Source organism: Hippopotamus amphibius, chromosome 8, assembly GCF_030028045.1.
Source record: "Hippopotamus amphibius kiboko isolate mHipAmp2 chromosome 8, mHipAmp2.hap2, whole genome shotgun sequence".
In the NCBI taxonomy this organism is placed as follows: domain Eukaryota; kingdom Metazoa; phylum Chordata; class Mammalia; order Artiodactyla; family Hippopotamidae; genus Hippopotamus; species Hippopotamus amphibius.
The window spans coordinates 58,648,315-58,674,356 of NC_080193.1; the positions used below are offsets into that span (position 1 = coordinate 58,648,315).

Here is a 26,042-nt window from a genome sequence, read left to right on the forward strand (position 1 = left end):
AAAAATATCCACATACAAGAGTAAAATTATAGTTGCTCCTGAATAATTTTATCTATATTTAAGAAGATTTGTTTTTCTAGGGAAAGACAAACTACCCTAGAAAACTGATATTTCTAAACTAAATATTCTTTAACACAATCCATTTAGAGATAAGGTCTTTAAGTCTACTTAGGGTTCCAATGTTTTTCAAGTTATATTTAGATAATTATGGAATGAATGCAAAAAGGAAGAATTTCCAAACTTGTTTTAAACATTGTTTCAAATATATGTGGGTAGTCAGTTATTTTTAAATAACATTTGCTCATTTAAATGTGGCCATTTTCAAAAACAGATGATGATGTCTTATGTTTCCTTTACATTTATCATAACAGGTTATGAGTAATTGCTTGAAAACCAGTAGAGCTCACCTCCTAACTTTCCTTTTATATTTACTGCATCTGATAATGATTTATATCAATGTTATTAAAACATATCAATATCACTTGTAGCAGCAGTTAGGCATTGCTTATATCTGTAATAATGGATATATTAAAACATACAAATATTTTTGATGTTTTAAAGTTTGTCTACAATTCTAAGCCCTATAATTTGTTGGAGAGGCATTTCTCCGTGGTGTTTCTACATTTCCTGTGTCAGCTTCTATTCTAGACTTTTTTTGAAGAAAACTAACAAGCTAACAGCCTTGGAAGGTAGAAATAGTGCTTCCTTTTAAAGCAGAGAGCAAGTTTGTTGACCAGGATATTAAAGATAATGTCTCTCTTCAGGGCAAAGGTTGGGCAGATTTTCTAGCAGAGTTTTAAGCTCAGGGTTCTTCATTTGTGGTACAAACCCACTCCATGTGCTGCATCCACCTGGCCTGTCTGGGCCTGGTCCTCATATGATGTGGAGGTGGGGTGAGGCAAAGAGAACCAAAGGGGACATAAAACTTAAGCAACCTGCTTTGCCATGAGAAATAAAATCCTTTGTGTAATAAAATCAAGGAATTGCATGTCTTCTGTCTAAATCTATGAAACTCTGGTGGGCTAACATGTTAGCTTGCAACTAGGGTAAAATTTCAGACCTTTCATAATAGTAAAGAATTTTTTTAAGATATTCGGTTCTGATTTGCAAAGTCTCCTGGGGCATTTAGCATCATTAATGTATGCTAGCCCTAACCCAAGTCTCCCAGATGTGATCAGTAGTTATGTCACAAAGAAACCATGTTATCAATGCTGACTAGGTTTGCTCAGGATACATAATGATAGAAGACAGGTTATTTTTGAGCCAACAATGTCCATTATCATGATAAAATTTAACGTGATAGGTGATAATCTGGATAAGATGGCAGTTTAGACATCCCAAAGCATGATCTTTTTCTCAGTATTGACCTAACTGTGGAACTGGGTAGCAACACCATCTATCAGAGGACCCCAGCTGATGGCCAGGCAATCTACCAACTTTTGCAAGAATCAACAAGATGATGAAGCAAGTATATTTGGCATCACTAAGATGGTGAATAGCATACATAAAAAAATAAGTATTCTGTACACCTGGTACAAACTTCTACAAAAGAGTTATTTTATAATTAACTCTCACACATCTAGTGTTTTCATGAGATTTTTGAACACAGGAAGGACAATGTCACATACAGAACAGAACAACACCTAGAACAGAACTAGGTATAGAGGAGATGTTCAAAATTATTTGTTGCCTGACTTACTGGAATTAACAGAGACTGATAATTCTACATTACAGACATTATTGTAGTGAGAGATCTGACCTCTGGAAACTGAATAAATACTTCAGGAAAACACTATCACTTCAATTGACTCAACAGCTAATGCTCTTCTTTTTTCACCCAAGAACATGAATGAAGTTAATTTAAGGGAAAAGAGCTAGAAGGAAAGAAAGAGTAGCTAGAAAGAAAGAGTGATAAAGTTCCCCCTACAACCCAGAAAGCAAACATATAGGAAAAGCTCCATATATTTCACTTTTTTCCAATTCTTAATGTGACGAAACCCATATTGTACTTGAGTGTTCAGGTGCAGCCATTAACTGCTTTCAGTCTATTAACAAATGCTATACTTACAAGCTTTACTTGTACTTTGCACTGTGAATTTGAAAACTGATGTAAAACCTGTAATTCTACTGCCAGGGTCACTTTTAGTAAAAATATTACATTATCTCACCAATAAGAAAACTGACAAAGTAATAAATAATCCTTTAATTCAACCAGGATGAGAAATAAAATGACATGAATCAGCGCATGCCTGGCAAGGAACTGCCAGTTCTCACACATCCTATGATACCTGCTGTTAGAGCAGTGGAATTAGAGGTTTTCTGCATGACTCGTCAATACACTACAAAGGAAATATGTGCTCTAGAATTAGTTATTTTCTTTGGTAAAAACTGCTAGAGTGATTGCTAGAGTTAATGTCGAGATTACAATGAAGTAAATGAAGAAATCTTACTAATAAACTGTTTTGATTATATTTTAGTATCAAATCATCTATTTGGATCTCAGCTCAGTGACTGGACTTCATACATATGTTCCTGGCCTTGCTTTAGTAAGCTGTGATTGCCCATGAACAAGTGTCTATGTTTCTAGTTTTGCTTTTCTTCTTTTCAACCTCAGTGTGGGTCATCTATTCTAAACTAATTCTTGTGTCCTCTCTCAATTGATATTTTGCTGTTGACTATATCAAAATTATGATAACAGTCATAAAAGCATTAGTGCCAGGACCAAAATAAAGTTTCCCTATTCTCCCTATGTGTCTCACCTTAGTATGTGTTTATTTGCTCAACAAATCATTCTTTTTTTTTTTTTTTTTTTTGAATTTTGGGAGTACAAATCATTTTTTGTTTTTGTTTGTCTTTTGGGAGTATTCCCTTGATTTGAGCAGAGAAAGAGAAAAACCTAAAAGAAAACTTGAAATTGTAGTTTGCTGGATGACTTTGTATAAGCTTGCCTATACAGGAAGGTAGTGTGACAAATGCTGCTATGGTTTTTGAATTTTCTCCTTTAGATCATAACAGGATGACCTTTCATTAGATAGAGTGGTCTTCTGAGCAGCCAACCTAAGTGGTACATAATCTTCTGTGAGTTCCTATGCACAGAAGGCCATAAATACTCATCTGGATGGGGCTTCTAAACTTTTTACTGCCTTAAACTTTTTACTACACATTAGATTGCATATATCCTAGAACATAAGGCTTGTCACAGCTGAACAGATAAATGGCTCAGCCATAGTAGAGCACTGTTTTTGACAGAGGAATATATCTGGTGTTCTAGAAGGTGAAGAAGGTCACAGAGTCCCACCGACATATAATTGTGCAGTGCTACCCTTGGATGACCAATATTTTGGGCAATGTTTAAGTTGCTCTCTTGGGAGTAAGGCATATTGGAAAGTTCTGTTCTTTCTCTTTTTCTTTTCTTTTTCTCCTCCAAGCCACTGAAGAGGCATTTAAAGAATTACCGTATTGCTATCTCATTACTGTATACAAAAGTATCCTGCTATTTAAAAGAAATAGTGACTATCTTTTTTTTTTTTTTTTTTTCAGGAACTAAACTTACTTTCTTGGGATTACTCATGTCCTCATTTAATTTTCTATGTTGTGATTTTTCCCCACAAAGGTATCAAGATAAATTAAAAAAAAAACTCACTTGATAATTGATCAACTGGCTTTACATATGCTTCTCCATGGCAATAAGCTCCCAGTTACTATGCTACACTAGGTTTCATTTCTAACTGTGAGAAGATTTGACCATGACACACAAAATTCACAAGGACAAAGAGTCCAGCCTACTCTCATTCTTGATTCCTCCCTGGCATGGCATTAGAATTCATCCTTAATCAATCATGTAACATGCCAATATTTTTCTGCTGAGTGAATGCCTCTTCTGGCATCGCCGTATGCTACAACTTCATTGAGAAACAACCGTTGGTGTTTAATTCTGACCTGACCATCTGCCAATGGGTTTTTGTTCATTTGATGCCAGTTCACTGAGGATGACTGAAACCAGGATGATCGTATCTCAATGGTTGCAACATTTTTTTTTTTGCCTACATATATAGATTTAATCCAGATTAAAGAGTTCATCCAGTTGAGATCAGTTCACAAGACTATAATCTAGCCTGAACTAAGTCAGAAGCCCAGAGGAATGAGCATTAATGAGAGGTTAGCGACATACTGATATTTGGTTTTCACTATACTCTGCAACCATGAACTCTATTTGTAGTCCTCTTGCACTTTAATTTCCTCATCTGCAAACTAAGGCTAAAATATCCTTATAAAAACCTTTACTATTAAATGAATAGAAATTGGAATAATTTATACAAACACACTTTGAGTTCTTTGCAATCAATAAGTTACAATTTCTCTTGATTTTTCCCATTATATTTGAAAGGAACCTAGACAAATTGCATTCCATATTAAAAATCTAATAAAGTTTTTGACAACTAAATACAACAAAAAATTCTCAAATAAAAACTGTTTGATTTAACATTGTTTAGTGTAACAACTATAGAGAAAATGATCTTTTTTACCCCATTTTTGCATTGGAATTACCTCATCAATGAATTATAGATATTAAAAAGATCCCAATAGTCTCAGAAAACTTTCTTTTAACTTTCACCAGATATATAATCATATGTAACTATCATAACAAATCTCCTAATATCAGCTACATGATCAATATTGTGTATAGTATTTCCTTACAAGCCAAAAGTCACCTAATTTTTGTTTACACAGCGATATCCAGTGATAAATATTTTGTATAATCAATCTCAGTATAGGTATAGATATGCTAACTCCTAAGGAATCTGTAAGTTTTTAATGGGGGACAAGAATGAGGGCAATAGGAAATATAATTCGGAGGCAAACAATATAGATAACTATAATTCACCCAATTAAAATTAAAGAACGCATTAGAAAATTTAAAATGTAAAAAGCCATCTAGATATTAGTACCTGATGTATACGTTCTCCCTCCAAATTCCCACTATGAAAGCAAAGATAAAGAGTGAAAACACACAAGACCCCTGAGAATTCTGCCTCTTGATCATTGTTGACACTATCTTAAGTGAATTTTGACTTTTTTGCAAAACCATAAGACTAGATTTAAATATTCAATCAGAAATCTCTCTAAGTTATACCACCAGAAATTGAATAAGCTTGTCTATTTTTAGGTAGGAAGAAAGGCCCTTTGTTCCTCCAGTACTGACGGTAAGGTCTGTGGCTATCATAAAAAAGAGACACTGCAGTGCTACTTTCCACCCTTGAATGGAATCCTGGGGGTAGAACAAAGGCAGGATGAGACCTGGTGGAGGTCCACAAAGCTTACTATTTGTGTGTGTGCGTGCATTTCATCTGTTCAAATGTCAAAATCTTTCAGCTAGGGTAGCACAGGATCTCATTTTATACCAGAAAAGTAATCTTAGAAGAATCTATGGTAGAAATTAAACTATGAAATGTACATATAAATCATACCATTTGTCCAAATAACTAAGATAAGATTTAATCTCCCAGGCAACTGGACAAACTTAATGCTATACAAAGCAATGCTTAATTCCTGTCTATTCCCAGACTATGGGTCTTAGTAGATCTCTTCTCTTCCTATGTAAACAAACAACAACCAAATGGAAATTAATAAGTAATACCACAGAACAAAGGAAGGGATACCATCTGATGAAACAAAGAAAGTACACCTCAGAGAATTATTTTCTACAGGAAGTGTCTTACATTTGCAATTTTTAAAATACTACTAATAATGAGGAAAAAAACCTTGTCCATGGGTAAAATTCATATTTCTGTTCTGAAGTATATTATCCCAAAATCTAATTAAAGAATATTTCTAGAATTTTGAAGAAAAGTTTTGTTTGGTCAGTAATTAATATCCAGAAGAATCGCTATTCATGTATAAAGGCAAAGGAGACATATCTGGAATACAGAAAAAACTCCACAATATACATTTTTTGTAGTCATCTTGAAGTTATTTCAAATTATGCTCCATCGATCCTATACATCAGTGAAAATTAATAAATAAAAAATGAAGAACTAGAAGTCTGACTACTAATCAATACAACTAGTGAAGCACTGATCCAGGTCTAAAACAAACTATTGTAAAGTTGACCAAAAATCTTTAAAGAGACAGTGTTTGATAATTCAACATGATATTCCTTGTCAGAAATCCCAAGTTATAATACGGACTGAAATTAAGGAAGATGAATAGAATAGTATGAAGGAAGCCAAAGTCCTCATCTTAAATAGTTGAAACTGACTAGTAATAGAATTTAAAACTGGTGATATTATTCCAAATGCTTAAAGAAGATGAAGAGAAGATGTAACAAAACTAACCATGGACTACATGGTAAAACACAGAAGGAATCACAAACAGCACAATAACACACAAACAGCCTACAATAATATATCAGAAATAATAACATCAAGTAGGAAAAGATGACAAAGTGCTTAAAAAAGCAGTCATTAAAAATCATATTTACAAAAAACATTTAGCTACATGGTAAGATGCTTATGCTCATATTAAGTAAAATAAAGGACAAAATAATTTATATTAGTATGATCTAAAATTGGTAAAGTACAACATAAATTAAGAGTTCAATCTCCAAAATGAAAATAATTTAGGGTCTAAATTCCAAATGTTCTATAAGTTATTAACCTCTGAGTCTAAATTTTAAATCATAAAATAAAATAGTAATAGTATCTTCCTTATATGATTATTATAAGGACTAATGAGAATCATGAACATTATTTTTTTTTTTTACAAAATGCCACATCCAGTATAAGAATTCAATAACTGTTACCTATGATTATTATTAGTAGTAGAAAAGATAACTTCTATGATATATAATTATAAGGATCCACATTAAAAAGTCCTAGTAGCTTACTGTTGAATGCTGGCATTATAAATAGATTTTTCATTATTTTTTTTATATTTCTCAAGTGTTACTATCTTAAATCAGCTTTAGAAATCCACATTTTTAATTACTTTATCCACATCTTTTTCTTCTCTAAAAGAAATAAGACTGAGCTGAAGTCTTCTTTATTACACTTATTTCCTTTTATGCCTCCCCAGAGACAATCATTATAACTAATACATGAAATATTTATTCAACAATTTGTGACGGTTAATTTTATGTGTCAACTTGAATAGGAGATAGAGTACCCAGATTTGTGTCAAACATTATTCTGTTGTGTCTGTGAGAGTGTTTTAGATGAGATTAACATTTGAATCAGTAGACCAAATTAAAACAGATCACTCTCCCTAATGTGGGTAGCCCTCATCCAATCAGCTGGAGGTCTGAATAGAACAAAAAGTCAAAAAGGTAAGAGGGATTCTTCCTGCCTGATTGCTTGACCTATGATATTGTTTTTGTTTTTGTTTTCCTGACTTTGGACTCAAACTGAAACATAGGCTCTTCCTGGGTCTCAAGCTACCAGCATTCAGATTGGAAGTACACCATTGGCACTCCTGAGATTCCAGCTTGCTGAATGCAGATCTTGGGACTGTCAGCCTCCACAATGGCAAGAGCTAATTTCTTATTTAAAAAAATATTTTTAACTCTCTCTATATATGTACACCTTATTGATTCAGTTTCTCTGGAGAATCATGAGTAACACACAATTCAAGATTAAGTCATTCCAGAAATATTTATATAGCACTCAATATATGGATGGCATTGTTGCTCTTATTGTGCTTAAGGGACATGATGTGTGTAGACGGGACAAATTTCAAAAGGGTCATATTGAAAAAGCAAGATGCAGTAAATTGAGGAAGGACAGCAAAAGTTAATAAAGTGCTTTTAATCCAGGTCAAACAATCCAGTTAATTCCCTGTTTTGATAAAGTGTAGAAACTCCCCAGAAGTCTCTTTTTTGCCTCCTTTCTTGCTCTTCACCAGCAAATATAGATAACGGAGCTTACTACGCTATTTAAAGTAATAAGCATGTATGTAACCAACAAGCATGCATTTTCAGTTACAACTACAGATGATGAGGTTCCTTAACAATTTCAAGAAATATTTTCTTCTGTGGTATATACTCATTTATGATTTTTACTATAGTAGATGCAGCAGTGACATGATACTCAGCTAAACTGCATCATTATCCCTATTCATCTGTGTTTTAGATATTAATTCCATTGACTATTTATAGTCTAAAGAGAATTACACATAAGTCATTATCTGATTTTCTCTTTCCAAGTTTGATTTTAATTCCTTTGATTTCCTCTGCTTCTGTTCTTTGAAAAGACACATATAAACAGTGAGGGTAACATGAAATGACACTTACATGTGCAAGTGGTCCCATTTTCATCTAAAAGTTGATTATCAGCACAAGCACATACTCGGCCGCCTGGAATGGCCAAGCACAATGTACTACAGCCTCCGTTATTTACTCGGCACATGTTGTCACCTGCAAAATGGAAGAAGAAAATATGTCAGAGAACTCTGATTCCAGACAAAGCCAGTTCAGGTTCATGTTCTTTTCACGAGATGTACAGAGACATAAAAATGTACATATATCTATTTATACCATGTATGGTACATGTTTATTAATGTAACCAGGATTCCTGCTGAATCCTAAATGAAATTCAAGAATGTTTGAAATACATGATGCACTGGTAGATAAGAGGAATTAACATGTTGGTTGTAAGAGATAGGGGTTTGGGTGCACATAGGTAACAGGAGAGAAAAGGATAAAGGGGACAGAATGGTGTCTGCCCAGGACAAGTTCGCCCAGAATAGGCCGAGTGTGTGCAGGTTTGAGTTCTTTGGAAAGTAGACCACTGGCACCTGCAATGTGCCTTTGGATCCCAAGTAAACAGAAAGCAAACAAACACTGGGGAAATGGGTGGAATTTTCCTTCCTCTTTTGCAAGGAGTACATTGGCACATCATTGCACTGAGGAAAACAGGAATGCAGGCTATCTGTGAAGCCTAAGTGAGCAGCCTTGCTGGTACCAGGAAAGTGTACAATACTCAAGGGTAAAGTGTTGTCCCAGTGGATTGAAACAGCAGAGGCACTGATGAGACATACAATTGCTATCAGTATAGTCGGCCCAAGGGAAAATTTGTAAAGGTATTATTGATGAATATATGTGAGACACCCCGGGGGACTCAGATAAAATCGAGGTAAATTTTTGAATAGGCTGGAGAATCTGTTTTAGAAAGGTGTAGGTAAAAGCATATAAACTTTAGGTAGTCACCATTTTGATGCCATTTATTCCCACAAGTTGGAAACAGAAGGAAGAAAGTGTATATCCTGAGCTATGTATGTGTAGACCAGCACACCAGCTGGGAGTATGAATGCCAGCATCATTTTACACTATGCTGCATTTTCCTAGCTATCAATAAATAATGTTTTGATTATATCAGAATATCTTACTGAAACATTAAAAATGAAGAGCTTTTAATTACTGGGAGACAGATAATAAAATAATACAGTGATTAAAACTGTATTGGCAGTTAAAGTGCAAGTGCCAAAAATGTGACTAAAGTGATAGACTAGGTTATTATAATTTGGGCCTCAGGGGTTAGTTAGATATGTTATGCAGAGAGTATTAATAAATGAGTTAAAAAAACTCAAAATATTGCTATATGTTATAAATATTTAACTCACTCCCATAGATTATCACCGTGTGGCCACAGATCAGAAGAAATGATCTAAATTATATAATCATTTTTTTCATTATTCTGAAAAGTACATTCAATTTGCTAGGGGTCTAAAAAATAAAAAATACACGTGAAAACTAAAGAAGCTACTAATTCAAGCTACACCATCAATTTCTGAACTCAGAGGATAATTAAGTTTAGTTCAGGCTTTTCCTGTAGGGAATGCAGAACATTTTTGGAGCAACTTCCAGATTTAGTCATGGAATAAAGATGTAATACTTCACAGGATGTTTAGGTGTTCTGTCTATATTATGCACATTATGTACAGGATTACAGTATAGTGGATATTTTAGTAACACACAGATTCTGGAAAATGAGAATTAATTCAAAATATTTTGAGAAATATATGAATAATTTAAAACAATAAGAAAGAAGAGAGTACTAAAAACAATATATTAGGGTATATTTTCCTACCAAAACTATATGTTAAAAATCATATTCTTAAAAAAAATCATATTTAATTCAATAGCATGACTCATACTTACCATTATCACTGAATATAGGGTTTAAGTATGTAGAAATAAATTACTATATTCACGCTTTTAAATATATTTCCTTTTGGAGAATACAGCATATTAAAAGAGAGAAATTGGTATTTGTCCTGTCATGATAGAAATCCAAAATCTAAATTGATTTGAATAATTCCATATCTCTTATTGGAATTGCTGAGAACATTTTTCTTTTAGTACTATCCCAATAGTTTTTTGAATTTATCACTTAAACATATTCCAGCTAGAGATTATGTAATAGTTTTTACTGAAATTCTAATAGCTTGCAAAAGTATTCACTTAAAAATGTTTTCTTGAAAAGATGACTGACTACAAATAGCATTAAAATATTTATACATAAATATCAACAAGAGTTCATTAACATACTGATAGCTTTCATTATTGAAAACCCATTATGCATCAATCCCAGGGTTAGTTACCTTACATACACATTCATTTTAATTCAATTTTTATAATAAAATTATAAATGTACGTTTCATCTCGTTTGCAGATGAAACTACTGAAGATGTAAGGATTTAAATGACTTCTATAATATTTAGAAAAAAGAAATAATCCTTATAAAAATAAGGATTTAGAACAAGAATTATTATTTATTTCTAGGTAATCATACTAATAATCATATTATTTCTAAATAAATAAAAACAAGATTTCTTAATCTAAAATTTACGCTCTTTTACTCTAACTTGTTTATATATTAAAAAATAAAGTTAGATCAATAAGGGACAGAAAAATAACAAACTGAAAACAACAAAATAAAATTCTAGATTAAGTCACTTTGGAAGCAGATACTTTTTCAAAAATGAAATATTCAAGGAAAACAAAGGAGGAGGTGTTTTTAAAATTAAGTTAGAGTCTGTCAGGGCCAAAGACATTGTCATTTCTTCTCCAATCTTATATTTTGGAGAAGTAGGATTATTCTGCCCCTTCTAGTGTCTACCACAGACTGTGTGTTTGATAAACATTAGTTGAATTGATGAATAACGGAATGAACGAAACGCCTAGTTGGCAAGTTGAATGACAGAAACAGTCATTTGTGGGTGTAGAAACAAGGTACAAGTATGTGGCTAGATATGTCTGTCATAATAAGATAAAGTGGATTTTCTTGTTTGTATGTGAGTAAGAATACATATAAACTTTGTCTACATACTTTGCATTTCAAGGTAGATTATTTAAAGATATATAATTATTGAAAGGTGTCTATCCAGGCAATTGTCTCTATTCTTCCTTTCTTGTCCACAACTATTACTTATACCATCTCAAATAATTCATTTTTATTCTTTTAAAGATAGTTTTCTTTTTATAGCTATTGAAATTTCTCACTTTACGTACTTCCATTATTTTATAAAATACATTTCTATCCCAGTAAGTCAATTTTAATACAGTGGAAAAAAGTGAAGCCCTTGAATGAGAGTTTGCTTTTAAAATCTCCGATTATGCTAAAATATTTTCAAAAAAAATTCTTGTTGCTAGATAACTTTCTATTGACAACATACACACTGAAAAACTCAGGAAATAACTTTTTTCACCCTAAATTTATTGAAATGAATGTTCATTAAATTTTCACAAGGATATTTGCATTAAAAAAAGGAACTGTGACTATTCTAGATTCATAACAAAAAATCTACCACATAATTTACTAAACTTCTGTTTGTTTGTTTCTTACCTAAATTCTGAGTCATGCTGTTTGCAGATGGCCTAATAAATATTAATAACTCATGTAGATAAAAAGATACAAGAATATTATCTGATTTTAATGAGATATGAATATCATGATAGATTATTTCACTTTCATAATATCTAAAATTGTTAAATGTTCCTTAAATGTACCTGAAATTAATCAGATAAATATATTAAGATACTTTTAAAAATACTATTTTCCTTACATAATGTATTTTTTAACATTTTCCCATAATGTTCCTGCTACACTGAAAGTTTTTCCACTGCTCACAATACTGACTCTTTGAAAACACTGAAGATTTTTTACTTTAAATAACAGCCTTCTTCAGTGAAGATGACATGAAAAAGGAAGTATTTGGAGAAAACCTTGAACTTCACTCAAATAGAATTCCCAGAGTTACTCACTCAGGATATTTTGAACAATAAATAATAAATGTTTATGGTAACAAAGTCTAAGATTTGATTGACTTTGGAGTGAATAGACACCTTTTATCATAAAACTTCAGCAACACTGTCAAAATAAAGTCTTTATGCAACCTCTGTGAAGAATTACCATATGTGAAACTCAGAAGCAATTTTATCTGGTTTTTAATACCTTGTTGCTTCCGTGGATCATAAATCTGAAGCCCAAACAGGGGTGGTCTTTCATGCCTCAGTAATGTCACCTCATTTGTTATCAAATCTAGTTGAAAAATGGAACCATTCATATAATCAGTCCAGAACACATAATTCCCATGATGCGACAGTCCAAAAGGATGGTTCAACTCTTTCCCACTGTAAACAATCTGTAAAATATAAACACATTGTGAAAAATCACAACTGACCTTTAGAAACATAACCAAATATTTAGAGAAGATGATATTCAAATAAGTACAACAGATAATGATCTAACTAATAACATATTTTCTTTCATTATATTTGAAAAATGGATTTCACAATATGAGCATATTTTTTCCGTTTTGAGGACATGTTATTTGAAGGAGACCATTTACATTTCATCCATTTCAATTCTTTCATACATGGCATTATACATATGGTCAAGAAATGCAAACATTAAAATGCTTTCGTCCGGTACTCCTCCCTATCTCTTTTCTTTATGATATTCCAGTATCATATTCTGGCACAGAAGTCGGTCTGAGTAATTAGTGGCATTATGTATACTGCAATATTGCACATCCAATAGCCAAGGGATACAACATGGTCTTACAACACTGGGAATGGAAGGAATCTTTCTATTCAGCTGGGCTAATGCAAACTGAAGAAATCTAGGAGATGACAGGGAGGAAGGTGAAATTTTAATTTTGAACATAGAAATATTTATTGATAGTAAGTAGTTAAACAAGACTCCTGGCTAATCTTAATTCTGTTTATCTTGATACATTCTTTACATTCCAGTGTACTTTGTAGTTTTTTAAACTACACAATGGGGCAATCCTGTGATAAGTTTTGTTTTGCATGTAGGGTTGTAGAAGAGAATAGGAATAATACCTCCCATAATAATACTTTTTCATCTTTCACAATTTATAAAATGATATTGTATATAATATGAAAAAACCTTTTGGAGTCAATTCATCCAATATTGAAGAACTGAGGAAGTTATTCAAATAATGTAGGGTTAGAAATTTAAGTTTTGCTCCTTTTATCTGAACTCTTCATACCAAATTTTCATATGTTGAATAATTGAGACAGCTTCTTACTTTTATTTGCTCACCTCCATGTAAGCTAAAATATGCTGGCTAATAAAATGCTATGTATATTATATACATATCAACATCTTCAAAGGAATCATAAATATTTATTTAACATCTCTTAAGTATGTGACATCAGGTTAAATGCAAATCAATTTTACTTATTTGGGGAAAGACATTTAAATCATTGTTAGAGTTAACTGACGACTGAAACAGTCTTAACTGATTAGTGCACTGTATTTCTCAAACAGAATCCTTTATAAATAGGCTTGGCTAATTGTGCAAGCTTCCTTTCCAAAAAAGAAGGAAATATATTGTCAAATGAAGCACTTTGATAATTTCTAATATTCATTTTTCTAAATATTATTTAACTAAACAGTCCAAGCCAGCTTATAATGTTATATGTGCTTAGAAGATTATTAGACAGAATACAGAGGTGATATTTTTCCAACACTGCCTCTGTCACACAGCCAACCTCATCCCCAGTTTCACCGAAGAATTTCAAAATCATTTTGCAATGATGCTACCAAAAGAGGCAAGAAGATGTTGATATTTAGTCACACATATAGGCTTGAAGTTAAGTCCACTCTTGTGTTTCAGTTCCAATGTCATGAAGTTCTTTATTTGAATAAATGAATTCTAATTGTCACGATACATAGGTGGAATTTCAGTTGCAAATATTGAAGATATTTGAACTGAGTTGGGTTGCTTGGTCCTAGCAAACATCAATAGTGTAGAAAAACTGCATTTTCAAATAGCTCTGATATCCTGAGAGCTTCCTTTTAAAATCCCACAAATCCTGGCATACCACCGTGAGCTGGGCCCGGTCTCCCGGAGGCAAGTGCCAGCTGCACTACTTAACGCTCAGCCTCCTCCAGCCACCCCACAGAGACTCCTGGCAGCCACCTCAGAGGGGTCAAAATAAACTTGAAAGTATTTTTAACACAACACAACAAGGCTCTGCAAAAGAAGCCTGTGGGGTTAAAACAGCAGCATTTGTCTTTTACCTTCCTGTGAGTTCCATTCAAAAACACTTTTTCAATATGATCGTAATAGGCGTCACACCAGTATAATGTGTGGGTGTGAAAGTCCAGAGTTAAACCGTTTGGCCACAGCATCTTTGAAGTCACAAAAATCTGCCGGTTGAAGCCATCCATCCAGGCCTTCTCGATCCTTCCCACGCTGTCATCTATTTCATCTTCCTCCCAGTCTGTCCAATACATCCAACTAAGACATTAAAAACAAGAGCGCACGCGTGTTATTTCAACCAGCCGCCATATAGAGGATTGGATTTGGCACCTCCATAAAATGTAATTACATTCTGATTTGTTCTCCTATCTAAATGCTTATCTGCCCAAAGGAGGGGGCAGCTGTGAGTCCTCAGGGAAGTGAAGATTTGTTCAGTGGAGCCAGTCCAATTAGACACATATCAGAAAATCCACGACCACCATTACCGCACTTATTGGCCTCGGTTATTAATTAACCTCAGTGTAAGTGCCAAATATTGATTTTCTTCGGTGTTGGTACCAAGTTTGAGAAATGATTCTTGAGGCATTACTAACTACTTTTAAATGTTCATCTTATAAAACACATAATCATTTATGTGATTAAAAGCAGATTGACGGGCATGAGAATGACAGCACAGTTAATGGTCTACTCCAGACTTTATTTAATCTCAGATGAATTATTATTTTTTTAAGGCAGGCAGTTGGATTGTCTTTTCTAAAGGGCACAGTCATACTGGGTTTGTTTGGCCAGGTCTAATTTGTCTTCCTGATGCAAATTATCTATGCTTTATTGTTGCTTATTATTACCCGAAAATCCACAGAAGATGATTGAGCTGCACATAAGTTTAATAACAGCAGGTTGACTGACCTTGAGATTTTGAGCTTTAATTTCTCTCTCAAACAAAAGCATCTGCCTTTAAAAACAAATCTTTTGTGCAAGCTATAACAGTGGGAGAGGGGACTATGAGCTAATGTTCAAACTGCTTCATGAATAAGGTTAAAACCCTCCACATGTGTTGTCTGAGGGTCATGTGAAAGTTCCTGAGTTACTAATTAAAGTGTAGGCTTTAATTCAGTCACCTCATATACAACTTTATAAAGCTTCAAAGCTTTTCCTAAGCTGCTAACCCTGGAAGTGCCCTTATTAGATCCTCTGTCTCCCACATGTTATGGACCCTAAAGAATTTCTGAGGTAATTTGGGACAAATCTGTATCCATGACTAAAAATCCTACTGTGATCTAAACAGGCAGATCTGAGACAGCTGAGGATGTAACGCACCATCCATTCTTTTATGCCAGTTAAGCTCCTTTTAAATTCCCTTAACAGTTTATAATCATGATGATATGCCTTTTTAGAATTGAGGAAGTATATTTAGATTGGTGAATTTTAGTAAGTCCAAATACATTTTGCTCCTAGAAATAAACATGGCACGATGCTTATCTTGTATCACGCCTGTTCTTCAAGTGGTTTTATTACTGGGACAAATTAGGAATAAATAGAAGATTCATTCCTTTTGCTCCAATCCTGTGCTAGTTAGGTAAAAGTACTTGACTTCAACTACATAAATCAACTATGTAAAAGAGAAATATGCAGCTTTTTCATCTCTATTGATACCTTTTCTGAAATCTTAAACACAGTTAATCAATACAGTTGTATTGTTGTCACTAATTTATAATTTGTTAAAATTGCAATTATATTTCCCTCTAGCTTTTCCTTTTGATAATAGTAATACTTTTTTTTTCTGTGATTCTCTAACCCATATAACACACATGTGTATGCAAACACAGATACACACACACACACACACATGCACAAGAGATACTTCTGGATATTCTAAACATATTTTATATTGATATTTGAAGAAAGAATTGTTTGTGATCCAATCCATTACCTGAGATTACTTTTAGTCAAACAAAATATAAGAAAAAAATTTTAAATAAGTGATGCCAGTCTGAGAGAGACCAGATATGTGATAATGTACTCAGCTGATTAAAAATTATTGATATATTGTGAAAGCCATATAATCATTATCAAATATGATGATTCATAAATATACAAAATAGAAAATGTAACCTATAGAATAAGCAGGAGACAAAGTAATATTTTTGTAGGTGGGACTTTGGGTATTCATTAAATAAAAATTAGGTTAAGCTGGCGTTCTACTATGACGAGAAAAATTGTACCTCTATTTTTCAAGTCCTGTTCAAATACAATTTCTTACTGAAGTCTACCCTTAGCCTTTCTGTCAAAATTAGTTCTTTCTTGTTTCCTAGTGGTAGTTGTTATTTTATAGAATTTATTGCATTTATGCTGTGTATTGAATTTGATGGTGTCAAAAGGCTCCTGTCTGATAATTCCAGTTAAAAATTCAAATAATAAGGGCAGAGAATATTTCTTGTTTATATTTATACTCTGCAGCACTAAGTTTGGCTTTGTTGATATTAATCATGTCCCCAGTTTACATTGTGTTACTTGGTGGTCCATCTCAGAAATTTTTACATCCTTAAGAATTTCTGCCATGGAAGCAAAATAAATTTTACTGTTGAAAACTTGATTGAGTTGATGATATAATATCTAGCTGTCAACTAGAGCATGTGGTACTCTTAACTGACAGAGGGATATAGAAAATCCTGTTTGGAGAGAAATATGCGCTCAGCTTGGGACTCATCTCAGAGATAATGTTTTGAGAAATCAGAACTGGAGCCGTAGGTTTCTTAGTTATTGATGTAGATTATGAAATAAGTGATTGCAGAGGAGGGAGTTCACCTGCAGCTATCACCTTGAGGAACAGTCCATCATAATCGATCCCTCCTCCAGCTTTACCCCCATTTTGACACTTTTTGAGACCTGCCAATGCTATTCTTTCCTGTCTGTTGTCTCAATTCCCACTTTTCTGTTGCTATTACAAACGCTACAGTCTGTCTTTCATCACTTTCAAAGGGAACTCCCAATGGGTTGTTTTTCATAGAGCTGTCATATGGCTTTCACTTGTCTTCCTAAATTGTGAATTGAAAAATGTGACTTTTACCCTCAAAACCTTCCAATTACTCTGATGTCAGCAAAATAAGGCAAAACTTTTAATTACAACATTGAAGATTTCTGCATATTTCTAGGCTCACCGCCTGATATATTCCTTTGTATGTCCCCTGCTCTAGCCTTAATGGACTCATCCCACCTCAAAATTGCCACTCACTTCCCCACCTCTAAGCAATTACTCATACTGCCCCTTCAGAGTACACTGAGTAACCTTATGACTGCACACCCCAAGTCCCTGGGACCCTATTCATTTGGAAATTCCATCCATCCTCTAAAGTTCAATTCTGAATTTAAAACCTCAGGGAATTCCTGAAAAGCATGTATTTCATTCTGTTTTATCTTATAGGTAAATTATGTGTGGGGTGTGGGGTGTGTGTGGGTATGTATGTGTGTGTGTCTGTGTGTGTGTGAGTACACAGATTATAAACGCCTTGAAGAGAATTATTGTCTTACCGATTTCTACTGAACTATGGTAGTTACTCAGTAATATATTTTAATAAATAAATGAAAAATTCTTCCTTTACTGATTTCTGTAATTGGTTTTGAAGCTTTTGATAAAAGCATAGCTCTGAAGAGAGTAATTTTGTTAATAGGCTATTATGGGAGAGAAAATCTGTGATACTCTACTGTGTACAGCTGCAAAAAGGTATTATGGTAGAAAAATGAATCAGGTTTTTTTTTTAAATGTTTTGCTTAAAGTTATATTATGATATTTTAAATAGAGTTTTCCAAACTAAACTTTTCTTCTTCACTTTTAAAAAATTTATATTAGGGCCAAACAATTATTTGGACAATTAAATTCACATGGTTCCATTTCTACTTATACTGTCTTCCAATCCATTCTCCACAGAACAGTAAGATTAGTTTTTTTAAGAAATATAAACCTGATTATATCACTTCTCTATTTTACACTGAAGACAAAGTAGAAAGCTCTCATCATGATGTGCAAGGCTCTGCTTTCCTTTCCAATTGCATCTTCAGTCACTTTCCCAGTTGCCATCTACAATCCAGCCCCACTGTCTTCATTTTGGTTCCTCTGACAGTCAAGATTTTGCCCAACTTAAGATCTTCAGCTGTTCCATATTCTTGATCTGAACTCCTTCCCTCACTCTCCATGGCTGGTTCCTTCTCTACAATTAAGTCTCAACTTAAACAATGCCTCCTTAAAGAGGCCTTTCAGTAAACCTATTTAAATAGGTTTCTGTTATTCTCCTTAAGGACAACCTGTTTGTTTTACTCCATCATTGTAGTCTCTAGAAATTACATTAGTTGCTCCTTTGGTACTTATCTATTGTTACATTTGCCCATTCCCTCCCTTGCAGATAACACAAGATGCTTCATGAGGGTTAAGGCTATGCCTGTTTTGTTAACCACTGTGTATGTTATGCAGAGCTCTGAGCATAGTATATTGTTAGGGGAAAAATGTATGTTTGTGTGTGTATAGATATACATATACATACACATGTGTATATATGTATACCTACACACACACACCCACATACACACATGCGTTTGTTTTTCAGGTTGGTGAATAATAGCAGATTTCTATAATATTTAAAAATCTATCAAGCTTCCTAGGTGGCGCAGTGGTTGAGAATCCGCCTGCCAATGCAGGGGACACGGGTTCGATCCCTGCTCCAGGAAGATCCCACATGCCACGGAGCAACTAAGCCTGTGTGCCACAACTATTCAGCCTGCGCTTTAGAGCCCGTGAGCCACAACTATTGAGCCCATGTGCTGCAACTACTGAAGCCCACACACCTAGAGCCCATGCTCCACAACAAGAGAAGCCATGGCAATGAGGAGCCCGCGCACCACAACGAGGAGTAGCCCCCACTCACCGCAACTAAAAGAAAGCCCACGCACAGCAAAAAAAAAAAAAAAAAAAAGACCCAACACAGCCAGTAAAATAAATAAATTAAAACAAACAAACAAACAAACAAAATCTATCTGATGGAAGAAGTATGAGTCATTTTTTGCAACATCAGAGGCAAATACAGGATTAGTTGGGTGATAAGTAATACGGAATGCAGATATTGCCTTAATGAAAAGAAAAAATGTCATATCAATGAGATTTGTCCCCAAATACTTTGAACTATGTAGATGCTATAGGTTTCAAATCTAAATTGAATGCTTGCCCCTTAGGGAAGTGTTGAAGTGGGTTCCTGAATTTGAAGAGAGACATGGGTGTAATGGCCCCTAAATTTTCTTCCAAATCATCTGATTCTATGACCTGAACATTTATGTCATCTCCCCAAGCACCTCAAACACCCTTTGACTCTGTTGGAAAATATTTTCCTCTAATAGAATACTGAGAAGGAAGATATTATTTTAAGACATATTTGAAACATCTTGCTTTGAGGAGATTTAGACAGTGTGGAATAAATATTTTCTCTTAAAATTAAGATTGCCTTGGTTTAAAGGTCAAATAGATGACTTGGCTTAGAAGTCCAGGAATAAAATAGAAATTTAAAGAAACCAAACATAAAAATCACTGAAATTACTTTATAATTATGCCTTACAAAAAAAAAACAAACAAAAAAAAAACAACCATGTATGAACTCATCCACTGCTTAGGTCAGCCTAGAAAGGAGCACCATGGTTGTATTTGGAGCTATTCTCAACACAAAAAATTTTAGGAAATGATATTTGGTGAGCTCAGTCTATAAGAGACTCATGTGCTTTCAATTTAAATACTCTTTTTGTATGCAATAGTAAGGTATAAAAATATTAATTTTGTGGTGCTATTTTGAAACAGTGAAATATAAGCCATGGAGGGGATAAAAGCCACATACAACTGTACATGTAGAATATGCAATTCACTCATTTAATTCTGAGATTCTATTAGGAATTTTCACATTTCTTCAATATTTCTATATGCACATTATTGCCTGTGTTCAGGTAACAGCTATGAATAAAAATCAAATATATTCTCAAGAATTGCACAAAATAATCCATCCTAAAATAAGCACTTACTGTAAAATGATGTCACTATATGGAAACTATGGTTATGTCTAAAATTATATAGTTACCAATCTAGATGAGTAAAAGGTAGTGGAGTATAGTGGCTCTGAGTAAAGTCTTGGAGACAGGTTGCTTGGATTTAAATATCTATCCAGGCTCTTAACAATCAAATGGTCTTTTGCAGGTCCATTACAAATTTCTTCTTTGTAAAACAAGAATGAGAATAGCAACTAATTCAAAGTATTACTGTGCGGAATCACAGGATAGAGCATAGTAATCTATTTAACAAAACGCTTGGCCCACAATAAATATACAAAAAAGAAAATCTGCTATTTTTTGAATAAATATCAATAGCCTTTAATTTAAAAAATTAAATTGATTGATTTGCTGTTTGAATCGCTTATTTATCTTGGTGTTAAGCTGTCTAAAATGGAGAATTATGGTGCTTGTCTGAATAAGTCAAGTAAATACATTCTCTCTATATATAATCTATTTCAGTTCAATGTATTTTGACATGTTTATTTAGCACATTCTCTAAGAGATGAAATCATGAAATGAGAAACATTTCCCAATCAGGCCATTCATGTGTGAATGCACATGTGGATTTAAATAAAACTCACTAATACAAAATGTGTAAAAAACAAATTTATCTAACATCACTTTCCTTATATAAAGCTGATCAAATATTGCCTACCCATTAACAGGATCCACCACAATCCCTCTGGGATGGGACATTTCTCCCTCCAAGAGAGTCTTCCGACTCTGAGAAGCCTTTTCCAGCCTGGCCACATTAATGGTCTTCCTATGGCCATCATTCGTCCAGTAAAGGTTATTTCCAATCCAGTCCACAGCAATGCCCTCCACGTTATCCAGATCTGCAAAAAGCAAAAACAATAAAGAAAGAAATTTTACATTAGTGTCCACTACTTACATTCTACTTAATAAAAAGTTTAAAAGGAATACACTCTGATCCGTGAATTCTTTATAGTGTGATTTTTGCAAATATCATTCCATAGAATATTTTTCAGTTTTGGTTTGAATGCCATTTTCTGTGAATGACAGGCCCTCTCTGGATAGATTTTAATTGAAACAGTGATTTGTAGAAAAACAGGAAAATATTAAGTGACGAGGAAAAAACAGGGTGAAATAAGTTCTCAGAGTAAAAATACAGTTTCATAGGCTGCTCAGAAGAAGAATTAAGTAACATGATCTAGTATTATGTTCCAAAAGTAATCATGCTCAAATATGTAATATGTACTCTGAATAACCAAAATAATATGAATGCTCTTTTGCCAAGAGATGAACATGTCCAGCAGAATCACACCTTTGAAAGCTCAGAGTAGGCTTCCATCATGGAAACACATGAATTGTGAATCTCAAAGAAACACTAAAATATTTCTGCATATTCTAGATTTATTTTAAAAAGGACACTATTACTGGCCTCTCTAAAATACAGGCCGTGATAATTCAAAGGAATACTATAAATATATAATCATATGAGCTCCCCTAATTCAAATCTTTATAGAAGGGGAAACTCTTAACATTAAGATTGAAGGCTTATAGTCTATTATCACATGGGCAATGGTAGAATAGGGATAAAATCCATATCAGATGATCTCCAAAGTAGAGAGTTTTATAACTGCACTGTTCCTATGGTGAGTCTTTGCCTCACTTTTTGCCATTTTGTAAACCATCCTCCAAACTGTACCCATTGTAAATATAATTCTATCCCTCTTTTGCATGAGAAATTACTATGAACTTTTCTTCTTTCAAAACCAGGCAAGCCTTTGTCTCTTTTCCTCCTGCTGTGAGTAGAGAACTGGCACTTGCTGGACACAGCAACAGGTAGTAGCACATCAGAGACAGAGATAAGCATTTACAAACTACTGGGAAATCTACAGGACATTTTCCCTTATATGCAGATGTCACAAATATTGACTATTATCATATTCTTTAATCATGGCCCTCTGGCCTTGGAAAAAATAAAATTTTCTTTTGTGACCCCTTCTGCTAATCAGCACGTGCCCTAACTCAGGATGACTAATACAATGTGTGATCTGATCTAACTGAAAATCTCATTATAGTGAATCAGATATGTTCTCAATTTCACTAAGCTCTCTGCTTCATTACCAACCAATATGAGTAATTTTCAGAGGTTAATTGTGCCTATGTTCAGAAAAAAGCTTAATTTTGTCTTTATTTCATTGACACTTAATTTCACTGTCAACTTTCCTGCTCTGGCATAATGGAAAGAGAGTAGCTGTTTACTCTTTTCTGTTTATCATAGTCTGTGGCTGGTTTTTGTCTTATTTGTTGGTTTTCAAAAAGTATCTTGCACCTGAAATCTCATTCAGCATGGAAACTTTATTTTTTAATAACCTCATTTTTAAAACATCCCCTTTTGACACCCGATGATACTTTTTTTTTTCATATGAAGCAGTTGCAGTATTATCTGATTGACATTTTGCTTCTGACACTTGGGTTAGCAACTCAGTCACTCTGATCCTTAACTTCTCCATTTAAAAAGTGATGACAATAATAGCAGCTATGCTGTAGGCTGATAAAAAAGAGGTAAATTAGCTACTGCATGTAAAATATTTAGTATATTGCCTGTAAAATTGTAAATTCTCAACACAGTTTTTATTAATGCATCAGGATTAAAAAATATGTATATATATCCTGGCTCTTTTGATAGGATTAGATCTTATGTTTTTCTCTTTTAAAATAATTATTCAGTAATATTTCCTTGCATTTTGACCAGTGGCCAAATTTAATTAGAAATGGGATATACATGGTCAGTTGTGAATAGAGAGAGTGGGATGGAATGAAATTCTAAAAAGCAGAACGTGGGAGGATCCTGTCTCTAATTGGTTCATTTGTTTTGTCCTTGAAAAATAAAATGTTTGAACAGCATGAAGTAGTGATTAGGATCAACAGTTGTGGAACCGCACTTCTTAGGTTCTGACACTCACATATCTCTCTAACAGAGCGAGTTACACCTGATCTTTAAGATGGGCGTAATGATACTGTTTACTCACAGGATTGTTTTGAGGATTAAATGAATTAATATATGTAAAACTGTTAAAAATAATGTCTGGTACATAATAAATACTATATATGTGTTGTTATGAATATTATTACTAATGGTATCATTATTATTATAATCTTCTTTTTAGCTACCTATCTGAGATAGCAATGAATCAATTAGCATAGAATATTTTTTAATATTGTGTGTGTGTGTATGTTTTGTTTTCCTGTTCTGGAAAGAATGAGGCTGAAATAAATTTTTAAAATAAAACTCAAAAATGAGTCTTATGTGCAACTTGGGAATCTTTTCAGGCTATTGTTAACCAGATATGGAGAAATTTCCTCCCTTATACTTGTAGGACGAAGCCTGAACAATCAATGAATCCCTTTCTCAACAAATATACATTGGTAAAGAAAACACTCTGCCTCAGTATCAATTTGGCATATTCCTTTAACTTACAATTTAGATGAAACACTAAGACATATAGAGCATTGGTTTTATGTACATTTAATTTTTTTATTCAAGAGGGTTTGATTGGGGGTTGCCTGACATTGACTTTTAGGGACTCTATGACCAAAATCCTTCAACTAGGTGATCAATAACATATGAAAGTTTATGGCACTGACCTTCCAAACAAACATAGGTAACTACAGAGATACTAATCACTAGCTCAAGGAAACACATGACTGTTCAAATGCAAGAAAGTTGTTTGTTAAAGAGAAACTTGCTAGAGTAGGTTGCTTTGATACCTCTGGGTAGAGCTGAAGTATTCTACGTTCCAAAATCCACATTCACTACATCATCATCATCACTAGTACATAACTAATAGCAAACAAAGAGTGACTTTTTAAAAAAAATCTGGTCAAAATCTCCCTTATGTTTCACAAAATACCCATTTTCATTTATTAATAGGCAAGAACTCAACATGCCTGTACTTTTTCAAAAAAAGAAAAATTCCAGTAGATAATGGTTTCTTGCAATTTTTTTAGATTGAGATGATGTCCATATGTTCCTTTTTAAGTGAAGAAATGAGACGCTTATCCATATAATTCACATTAAAAATAGACTTTTTTCACATATTCTGTGAATACTTAAGATTAACATATTATTTTGACTCAAATTATTAAAGTTTCCATTACTTTTTTTTGTAAACATTGTTCTAGTACATCAAGAATAACTTTTATAAATGGACATAACATATAAATAGTACACTAGAAAAACATGCATCTCATCCAAAGCTGGACTTCTCACTGAAGTGAATAAATTCTCAATGGTAGCATTGTTATTTCCTACAAGTGATGCCTACCATTAATGAAATGAGGATGAATAAGAGATAATTAAATTTATGTAAATTATAAAGAATAATTACATGGATTTAAAATAAATAAAACAAAAAGCTATTTAAATTAATATAATATCTAGGATTAGGTAAAACAAGCATTTATAAAAAAGGTTGGAAAATATATTTCTGAAACAAACATCATTACAGGTATGATTTTGAGATATACATCTATGGAATAGAAGAGGATTAAAGTTTTTATGTTTAAAATAAAATCTTCTATTTTTAAAAATGGGTCCAAGATAAAAAAAATTAATGGCTAAGGATGTGAGCAGTGCCCTTAGTTTCATTAAGGTGCATGGACCAGATCTCTAGATTAATGCACAAGTTTTGATACTTTACAACAGAATCTGATTAACATCATATGGAATTCATTGGAAATTATACTACACAACTGCCATTATAAAAACACAGTGCCTACATTTTCCCAATGTATCCAAGTTTTACTATCCTTAGTACAAACATTATTTTTCTGAGTTGGAATGAAGTATTCCAAAAGTGTTTGCATGAGTACAGAGTATGACCACGTGCCTTAAATAACTGATAGGTCCAGGGTCAGGGCTGCTTTACCTTACCTCAGAGTCAGTGCTTGGGCAACTCTCCTGCCTCATATTCCTATAGTTCAATTAATTCAAATTCTCTTTGTGCATTTCAATAAGGTCTGAGGCATCACAGCTCATACGTATCTGACATGTGTGAATGAAGTTCATTTAATGAATAGTGTGGCAGTAAAAGTTGCCTGCAGAAGGTTATAGGAGTACTTGGCCAGACTAAAGTTTTCTATGTCATCTGTCTCCAGTGGCTAGCTGAGGCTGATGTTCTCATCCTCCTTTCCATTCCAGGTCCTTCCTCAGTTCACTTATTAGGTCTGGGAGGGTGAATACACAGGTTACTCTCATTGGCAACAAAATACTCTGCTGTTAAAGTGCCTATAAGGGTCTTGTTTTCCAGATGAACAGAATATATTGAAACATAGTGGTTTCCTTCTATTATCAAAAGCAAGTTTTCAGTTTCCGTTTGGGGAGAGAGTGACACAAGGGGTCTCTCTATGACATTCAGATACTTCATTTTTGATGCAGTGATGAACATATGTAAGAATAAAGGGAGTGCCACAGTAGGCATCAG

The 26,042-nt window shown here is 33.6% G+C and overlaps 1 protein-coding gene across 1 annotated transcript in view; it reads right to left on the minus strand.

Annotated features, from left to right (window-relative positions):
* LRP1B (LDL receptor related protein 1B) overlaps positions 1–26,042 on the minus strand; it is a 1,778,947-nt gene that overhangs the window by 706,482 nt on the left and 1,046,423 nt on the right. The window contains exons 12-15 of the mRNA XM_057745031.1: positions 21,245–21,425; positions 14,550–14,769; positions 12,450–12,639; positions 8,288–8,410 (exon numbers count right to left, since the gene is read on the minus strand). Of these exons, the coding sequence (XP_057601014.1) occupies positions 8,288–8,410; positions 12,450–12,639; positions 14,550–14,769; positions 21,245–21,425 (714 nt within the window). The remainder of the gene's footprint in view (positions 1–8,287; positions 8,411–12,449; positions 12,640–14,549; positions 14,770–21,244; positions 21,426–26,042) is intronic.